This window comes from Podarcis bocagei, assembly GCF_964188305.1.
Source record: "Podarcis bocagei genome assembly, chromosome: 4".
NCBI lineage: Eukaryota > Metazoa > Chordata > Lepidosauria > Squamata > Lacertidae > Podarcis > Podarcis bocagei.
Genome location: NC_138128.1, coordinates 6,813,462 through 6,823,057, shown reverse-complemented (window position 1 = coordinate 6,823,057; position 9,596 = coordinate 6,813,462). Strand labels below are relative to the sequence as shown.

Here is a 9,596-nt window from a genome sequence, read left to right as displayed (position 1 = left end):
GTAAGTTGAACTCATCCTGAAGCAAAGTTCTTAACCCAAGGTACTATTTCTGGGTTAGTGGTGGCTGTAACCTGAAGCATCTGTAACCTGAAGCGTCTGTAACCCAAGATACCACTGCATGTGCATACAGGAGGGGGAAAGCCAGAGTACTGATCCAGAAACTGAATAGTTAGAGGAGGCCAACAACCTGCCTCTTGAAAGACTGGATCCTGTGGCTAAAGGATTAAAAAAGCAGCAGTTACTGCTCTCCTTGTGAAAAGCACTGAGACACCACTTAGTTTTTCCACTTCCCTGTCTTCTGTTATAAGAACAAAACTGCTCCTTTTCCCTTATGGGGTACCTAAGAGCTAATATATAGAGTCCTTTTGTAGATTCTCTGTCGGTAGGAGAAAAATAACAGAGGCAAACCAGAGAATATTGAGAAACAAAGCAGCTAGTAAGCCTGATCTTTATTAACTCTTGCAACAGGGTGCTCACAACCACAACAGGCTGACCCTATCGATATCTTAAATGAGCCCTTGAGGCAGGATTTGTGAGCAAAGAGACAATAGGGAGGTTTTTTTCCCATTTCCTCCCTCCTTGCAGAGAAATATTTCACTTGGAAAATTTCACCAATGAAAGTCCTTTTTGGAAAAAAGTAAACATTTAATGAAATGTAAAAAAAGAAGTAGTAAAATTTAATGAACTGAACTTTGAAACAAAGTTGTGCCAGGAAGTTCAACAGACATGGATCAAGGGGTAAATCTGTATAAACATCCTGTACAGTGCTGAGTTTAAGTTGCTGGTTTTGGGATTGACTTCAAAATTTCCTTGCCATTTTCTAGCACCACTTGTGGGGCATGACTGAGCCCATAACCTTTGTTACCTATTTGTGATAATAAAAAAGCCTTACTCAAATAGTTGAAGATAAATCTTTACTTCTCAGGATGGCAACAGTTAAACAACAAGCATTATTTACATATAAATTCATGAATGCAAAATGTTCCTCTCCCCTGAGCCCAAGAGAGGGTTCTGGCACGACAGCTTATACTCTAAATTCACTCTTCCCTCCCACCCACCCACCCATATGTTCGAAATGATACACTGATTGGGAGCGGGACACAAGGAAAGAGGCATAGCATGGGGAGTGTTAGAAGGGGGCCGCAGAAGGGAAGGGGAAATGCTAGGGGGTTCATGTGTCAGGAGTGGCCAAGGGGTCACCGAGTGCAGGAAGCAGGGGTGCAGCCCCTAATATTTTCCTATTTTCTTATGTGTTGCATCGGGGAACAGCACAGATTTTATAAGGATGGGGATGTGTTGAGGTCCCTATTGTAGACTCTTGATTGAGCTCTTTGACTCCTTCTGGCAGCTGAAAACTGAATGCCCTCAGCAGGCTGGTCAGGAAGATGAAGATTTCGATCTTTGCCAGCTGCATTCCCAAACACATGCGAGACCCTGAGGATGGGAAAAGTGAAAGACAACAAGTGAGCAAGAATTTACTTTCCCATGTTCATTGCTTTGTAGTTATAAACATTATCCTTAATACTTTGGAAAACTAGACATAGATAGGATAGCGAAATCATCAAGGCTGCTGTCAATTTTCCAAGCCTGGTCCGTGCTAACCTTTCTTTCTTCTTGTTATACTTACCGTATTTTTCGCTCTATAGGACGCACTTTTTCCCCTTCAAAAATGAAGGGGAAATGTGTGTGCGTCCTATGGAGCGAAGAAGCCATAGCCCCGTGACCGTCTCCCGGCTGGAGAGGTGGCGCGCGGCTATGGCAGGAGCCTCTTTAGACGCACACCACTTCTCCAGCTGGGAGAGGGTCGCGGGGGGCTTCTTTAGCTAAACAAGCCCCCCGAGACCCTCTCCCAGCTGGAGAGGTGACGCGCGACTATGGCAGAAGTCTCTTTAGCCGCGCACCACCTCTCCAGCCGGGAGAGCGCGCGGCTAAAGAGGCTCCTGCGGTAGTCGCGCGTCACCTCTCCAGCTGGGAGAGGGTCGCGGGGGGCTGCTTTAGCCGCGCACGTGCTCTCCCAGCTGGAGAGGTGACGCGCGACTATGGCAGATGTCTCTTTAGCCGTGCACCACCTCTCCGGCGGGGAGAGCTCGCGCGCGGCTAAAGCAGCCCCCCACGACCCTCTCCCAGCTGGAGAGGTGACGCGCGACTACGGCAGGAGCCTCTATAGCTGTGTGTCACCTCTCCAGCCTGGGGAGCGCGCGGGGGGCTATGGCAGGAGCCTCTCTGCTGCGCGCCTTTCCCCGCTCCCCGACCTGCTCTTTGGGGCTGGTGGTGGGCTTCCCCCTGCCAGCCCCAAAGAGCAGGTCGAAAGGAACCTGAAGCCTGGAGAGCTCTCCAGGCTTCCAAGGTAGCCGCTTGAAGGCGACTGAACGCACCTTAAACAGCACCTTGTTTTAGGGGGGGAAAACAAGAGGGGGAAAATTCTCCCCCTCTCTGCGCAGCGTCTCCTGCCGCTTCGCTGAAGGGGTGCTGGGCAGAGAGGGGGAGAATTTTTTTCCCTTGTTTTCCCCCCTCTAAAACAAGGTGCGTCCTATTGTCCGGTGCGTCCTATAGAGCGAAAAATACGGTATGTTTTGTTTGAAGTTCCCTATCTCATATCAAGGAAGATACACTGAGGAAGGGGATGGACTGAAAATGAAGGGCTAGAAACTGGGGAAAGAGGGTCTAGGTCCCAAGGGGGAGCCGGGAGGGCTCACTTTTCTGTATGTAGAATAAGGGTGAATATTTAATTTTGATAGAGGTAATTTGCTTTTCTTCTTTTCTTTCTTTTCTTCCTTTCCTCATCTTTTTTCTATTTCCCTTTTTAGATTGGCAAGATGTTTATTGTGTCTCATATATAAAACTTTCAATAAAACTTGACTTAAAAAAATGAAAGGAAAACTTTTGTCAACTGTCCAAATCAGCAATGCAGAAAGGGGTTAAGAGCATAAAGTAATTTTCCTGTCAGACTTACCTCACATTGGTAGGAACTAGATTTCTGCATGCTGTAGGGAAAAGCACATGAATCTGACCTTTGGAGAATTTGTAAGTTAGCAGTGATGATGTCTGCTGAATTTCTGCAGGAATAATATTCTTTTGATTTCAGAGTAGGAGAAGTAAGGAAGTGGCATGCTTTCCTCAGTTCTGAGTGTGCTTTCAAACCAGGCTAAATAGTACCCCATGAAAAGATAGCCTTAGCCTTGCTGCCTGAAAAGAAGTTGGATGGCTTGCAGTGTGATGTGAGATGGGGAACAGCAGTATCCTGGTGCTGGCAGTGTTGCCTCTCTCAGGGACAGGGCAGGGGTGGCAAATGTTGGGAGGTCCAGACGGAGGCCACATAAGTGTATGTGCATGTGTGGATCCCAAGCCACCAACCCAGAGATGCCCTTAACTTGCCACTGCCCTGCCCCATTCTGCTGACCAGCAGTGCCATTCCAGCCAGAAAGATGCTCCTTCTGCTCTGGCCCACTCCCTCATGTGCTGCTGCTGATGTCATTTCCTGTAAGCAGACCAGTAAGCACATTGACAGATCGATCACAACATAGCTTGGACTTCTGCGTTTACCTGCACCAAATGGCAGATATTCTTCTCTGTTCATGAATTGTCCATCCTTGTCCAAGAAATGATTTGGGTTGAACTCCTCAGGTGTCTCCCATTGTGTGGGATCAAGAAGAACAGAGCGTAGATCGGGAACAATAATAGTCCCCTGCAAATAAGAAACAAGCAACTTGGAATGCATTCAGATCAAAACATTTCTGGATTGTTCCACACTATTCCAAGACTAATCATATTGGGGGGTGTATTCTTCACCTTGAAAAACTTTCTGAATAGGCAGGACCACAAGAGGAATTTCCCCCACCTCTTTTAAAATGAAAGCTCACAACCAGGCGGAGACTTCTGGCCACTACATGCTCCTCCCCTGCCACAATTGCCCCATGGAATGACACTTGCCAATGGTGAAACATGTCTGCAGATGGAGCTCCTGCTCTTGCCCTTCAGATTTTTGACTAGACAGGAAGTTCCTGTATGCCTGGCAGCCTCTCTCAATATGAAACCTTCTGCTGCTCTTTGCTCTTGGGCTACAGGAGTGCAGCTGTATCACACTGTTATACCTTGGGAATGAGAAAACCACGCAGCTTGAAATCCTTTGTACATTGCCTAGGCAACCCATAAAAAAGGGCATATTTAAAGCGCTGCATTTCATGAATCACAGCATTTGTGTAGGGCAGTTTCTTCTTATCTTGATAGCAGATTGAGTGAGCAGAACCTATGACATCTTCTATTTCCTTGTGCATTTTATCTGAAGAGAATGATGGAAACAAAAGGTTTATTGTGAATACTGCATTTTATTTCAGATGGACATCTAATTCCCTTGAACACATTACATAAATCTCTGTGAATGAGTCCCAGTTTCTTGCATTTTCAGCTCACCTGGTCCTCCAAAGAGCTCAAGTCTGTGTACGTGGTTCTTCCCCACTCTAGATCCCAGGTGTGAAACCTTTAAAGTGAAGCTTATCTCAGATGTTTGTGGTGGCTGGATTTGCTGAAGGGCTGGGATCAAAGGCTGTCTGTAATGTTTGTGTGTGTGTATTCTCCATCCCTGGCTCTCAATATTTCCTACTTAGTTTCATTAATCCTCATTTCCTCACCTGATCTTTGGCTAATGTTATGCATGTAAAGGTAAAAGTAAAGGACCTCTGGACGGTTAAGTCCAGTCAAAGGAAGGAGATGAAGGAGCCAGTGTTTGTCCACAGATAGTTTTCTGGGTCATGTGTCCAGTAGCACCTTAGAGACCAACTAAGTTTGTTCTTGGTATGAGCTTTTGTGTGTATCTGAAGAAGTGTGCAAACTTAGTTGGCCTATAAGGTGCTAATGGACAATATATATATAAATTGCAACTGCATTGGCTCCCAGCGGAGTACAGGGTCAGATTTAAGGTGCTGGTTTTGACTTTTAAAGCCCTTCACCGCCTAGAACCCTTGTACCTACGGGACCGCCTCTCCTGGTATGCCCCACGGAGGACCTTAAGGTCCATATATAGCAACACCCTAGAGGTCAACCAGAGCCAGGGCCTTCTCAACACTGGCTCCAGCCTGGTGGAATGCTCTGTGGTGGGGGAGAATGAACTTTCCAGACATGTAAGTCAAAAACTTTTAGCTTATTTCAATAACATTTGGCTTCCAAAACTTACATCATAAACTCACTTTTAACTCTTTCCAATATGAAAGCTTTAAAGAATTATGCTCCACCCTAGTGATCAAGAGAATTCCTGGCTCTCCTCTCTCACCTTGGATATCTGGATGACTTGCCAGGAGGAGAAGTGCCCATTTCAGTGAACCGGTGGTTGTCTCTGTCCCTGCTGCAAAGAGGTCAAAAATGCACTGGGCCAAGTTTTCTTCATCATAGGTGGACTCTGGGTCATTCTTGCTCTGGTGTTGAAAATGGGGAAAGTGACATGTCATTTACATGTGTTACAATTTGTTCTTCAGCGCTTACTTTATTTCCCCCCCCCACACACACACTTATTACCATACCACCCACACAGGCATCATGAGGGGTGTCCTCTTACACTGCCTGAGGTGAAATGAGAAGATGTTGTCACCACCGCTGTACTGTTGCTGCTGCCTGCTTACCTGGGTTGCACAGCAGTGCCCACAAAGTGGCAACAGCAACTGGCGACTAGGTGAGATCTTGAAAGATTTTGGTGAAATCTTGCCAGAAGCTGCCCCTTTTGCTTCTACACTAGCGGCTGGCTAGGCAGCACATCCCCAGAGATGCCTCCTGTTGGCATTCCACTGCCCAAGGCAGCTGTCACAGCCTGCCTCATGGATGGGCCGGCCCTCTGCTTCATAGCTGGTTATGATAAGAAACCCACACACACACTCCTCTGTATATAGCAGTAGCTGCTGGTGCTAGATTTCAGGATCTGTGGGTGGGCATAGTAATCTAATACTGACATGAAGAGAGGGATCAAAGGGAAACTCTGGCAGCAGATATTCAAAATGTGTGCTACATATTTCACTGCCTAATGGTCACCACCACATAATAGTCAAGCTCCTTTTTTTCAAGCCCTAAAATCAGTTCCAAAGAATTCACCACATAATAGTCACCGGGCATTCGAAGTGTGCATGAATTTGCCTTGCCCCAATTTGAATTACCTTTCACCTTTGCCTGTTCATGCGTATTCCATGAATCCTAATCACACCAAAAAGAGTTAGTAACAAGTAATAAGCAATATAAACATAATTATGTTTGTTAATAAAAACACTTTCCTCACATAAGGGTCGTGCCTTGGTTTTTCACCAAATAATCGTCGCACCCCCCCCTTTTTTTGAAAGGAATAATAGGCATAAAAATGTGACAATTATGGTGAAATATGGTATTTAACACTAAACATATTTCACCATTTGTTTGTCATCATGATAAGCATTGTTCAGAGAGTGAAAGATGAATTTACATTTGTCCTTTCTAGTATATGAAGATAGATGAGACAGGAATTTGGAGTCATACTCTAGTTTAAGAGCATTTTATTTAGGATTTTCTGTTTTCTCAGTCCACATTTGAATGTCAGATGAACATCATTCCAAAGAAATTTATGTACAGAGGGAATGCTCCATAGGCAAGACCCCTTAACACACTTAGGTTTCCACTTCTTTCCACTCACATTTTTAACAATGCTAATGGATGGATGTCAACTCACTTTAGCAACTAAATTGACTATGAGAAATATTTGGTGGGACCTCAATGCCATTTTCAACTGAAATTCAGGAAAAAAGATATGCTGGTTTCCAGGCAAGAGATTATTATTCACTTATAACAGGGAATATAATGATTCCTTGGATGAGCAGTATTCAGCTTCAAAGCTGATACTTACTTTCTCCATCTGAAGCAGATAGAAATCAATGAGATCTTGTGGATCATGCAGAGACTGATTCTCCTTATGCTTCTCTATCTCCTCCTTTGCAAATGAAAGCACCATCTCTGAGCAGGACAAGGCCTTCTTGTGGGGCCCTGGGAGATGTTTCATGAGCCATGGGAGAATTTCACAAAGCTAAAGGAAAGATAGCAGAAATGCTGCCATTACCATGAGGAAGCTTGGTCACACCGTTTGTGCTTTGGATTAGCACTTTAAAAAATATGATCTGCATTCTTCTTCAGGGCTACCATATTAGTTTCTCACTAAGAAGAAAGAAGGTGTCTATCAATTTTCTGGAATCTCACAATGATTGGATTCTGTGAATTATCACTAGCTGAAAATGTGAAAGAAAACTATGGCTCACAATATTTTCCCAGCTCCCAGGCATCATTCCAAAACTGGGCACAATCAGAGGACCCCTCCTGGAACAAGTTAGTGGCCTTTTATGGTAGGTGGGGGTGGGGGGAATTCAAGTAAGTTCACATTTAAAAGCAAATTTGCCTAATACACAAATGGAAAGACAGCCATCATTCAAAATGTACACTTCTCCATTTTATAAATTTTTAGTTGTATTTACTAAATCTTCCAGTTTGCCAGTCAAGTAATTCTGATCTGATATTTCATCACAAAAAACTAAACCTTGAAGAAGGATGTTTTTTCTCGTTCCTTGTTTTCTCATTAAAGATCAATTACATATATTTTATGAATACATATGGAGGTAGAAAATAAAAATTGGACTAATATAAAGCAATGTTAAAAACTGAGATATGAAAGCTGGAAGTGAAGAGGCAGAAAAAGGTCCTCCTTTCCTTCCATTCTGCAGTTTTAATCTGAAATTTTAGGCTTAGTACTGTGCCCAGTGCACAGTAATAAAATTCCTTTTTGCAAAATGCGCCTTGAATGCTGATATAAATTTGCCTGTAGTTTGCCAGTCAAGTGATGCTTACAGAAATGGAAATGCAAATGATATACAGTCCTATAATATACTGCTTTGCAGAAATGTGTATATCGGATAAAATTGCAAACAAATGTGTGCATTAGGATAAATTAACAGAAAAATGCTGATGAAGTTTCATGAGTCCTTTTTTAAAAAAGATCCAGAATGTATGTAGAAATGTGGGGAACCGAACTTAAGTTTGGCAAAAAGGGTTTAGTTGGGTCATACAGAAGGGAGCTGCTTTCCTTAGCAGTAGGGACAGTGCTTGAGTTGGAGGTCTCTCTTACGTTTAAAAAATTCCAGCCAAGGCTGGCTGCAGGGGCCTCACCATGGACTCACCGTGGACCTCATCATTGTCATTCCTAAGTGGCTAGAGAGCATATACATTTAGTTTTCAATGATGGCAACAAAACTATGTAATTCCCTTCTTGAGAAGATTATTTTGTTTACCTCTGTCCCCTTTGGTGGGCTCTAGATGACCTGTTCTGAAGGCCATTGTTCCATTTTTATCCCATCTTTCCTCCAAAGAGTCTTCTGTGGTGGACAAATTCTTCCTACTCCTTTTTTAAAAAAATCTCAATGGTAATCATGAGAAATTGATCAGGCTGTGAGACAGTAAGTGGCCCTTATCTCAGATCAATTTCAAAATACTGATTTGTGGTATTTAGTGAGACCTCTTTGGCATAGTAGAAATGAAAATGACTACTCACACAATGAACAACGCTAGATAAAAATTTTAGGATAAAATCAATGGCTTCTATCAGCTTCTGGAACCGTTCATCTTCAAGAGCAAACCGGTGCCCAAAAGCCACAGCACATATCACGTTGGAGACTGAATTAGTGATGGGCATGGAGGGATCAAGTGGCTGTCCTGCAAAATAAAGTTATACTAATGTTAGCTCAGCTGCTCCTGTTCATGCTGAGAGTGGGATTTCATGGTGGCCAAGAGAAACTGCTGGGATCTCCTTTAGGAACCAAGAAAAACATATCACATTCCTTTCTAAAATGGACAGAGGTAGTACACAAATAAATCTTCATACGCCAGCTCAGCACCATCACTTAGCATCACATACCCTTTGAACGTGCAAAAACCTCCACAAGCTGATGAGCCTCCTCTGTTATTTGGTGCTCCATGCCTTTCTTCCCCAGCCCCAGCTTCCGCATAGTAACTACACCAAAGCGTCTCTGTTGCTGCCAGGTGTGACCATTTGATAATACAATACCTATGGAAAATCAATGAGAAATTATTACTTACAGAAATCAATGTAAAAAGTTGCCATCTCAGAACATTGTTTACTGAAGTTCATATCCTTGCTTGTAAGAGCTGCTTAGTCTCTCTAAAGCAAAGAATTACAAGATGATGCAGAAAGGATTCTGGGTACAAATTGGAGAGAATTTAGAGGGAAAATCTATCAAGCTTCTGGTAATGCTATTGGGGAAAGAATGGAAGTGGTAGAAATGGAAGTTCTTTTCTTTTTCTCTTGATAAATTTCCCTACAGGAAATGTGATCGCAAGATATACAACTGGGTGTAAAATAATGAATATACAAGTAAATAACTATGGATTATTTTAAAATAAAACACTACAGAGGAGAGTTTCCTGTTAAAATAGAAATGAAGGATTTGTTGTTTTTAAACATGGAAGAATGGTTGGAATTTTTGGGGGGGAGATAAGGTCACCATACAGGATTGGAAGAGTACTATTCAATCCACTTCCATCTGTCTCTTGAAGTCTGTGGTTTCAACTACGAGTGCAGCCACCAG

General features: G+C 43.3%; 1 protein-coding gene across 2 annotated transcripts in view; it reads right to left on the bottom strand.

The window, feature by feature from the left end:
• Positions 1 to 1,143: 1,143 nt before the first annotated feature.
• Positions 1,144 to 9,596, bottom strand: part of LOC308584986 (cytochrome P450 2J2-like) — a 31,827-nt gene continuing 23,374 nt past the window's right edge. Inside the window, exons 3-9 of one of the 2 annotated variants that reach the window (XM_081190407.1) lie at positions 8,906 to 9,055; positions 8,543 to 8,703; positions 6,854 to 7,030; positions 5,267 to 5,408; positions 4,092 to 4,279; positions 3,544 to 3,685; positions 1,151 to 1,434 (exon numbers count right to left, since the gene is read on the bottom strand). In XM_081190407.1, coding sequence (XP_081046533.1) covers positions 1,247 to 1,434; positions 3,544 to 3,685; positions 4,092 to 4,279; positions 5,267 to 5,408; positions 6,854 to 7,030; positions 8,543 to 8,703; positions 8,906 to 9,055 — 1,148 coding nt within the window. In that variant the 3' untranslated portion in view covers positions 1,151 to 1,246. Of the gene's footprint in view, positions 1,435 to 3,543; positions 3,686 to 4,091; positions 4,280 to 5,266; positions 5,409 to 6,853; positions 7,031 to 8,542; positions 8,704 to 8,905; positions 9,056 to 9,596 lie in introns of both variants that reach the window. The other variant, XM_081190408.1, reaches the window with a different exon arrangement.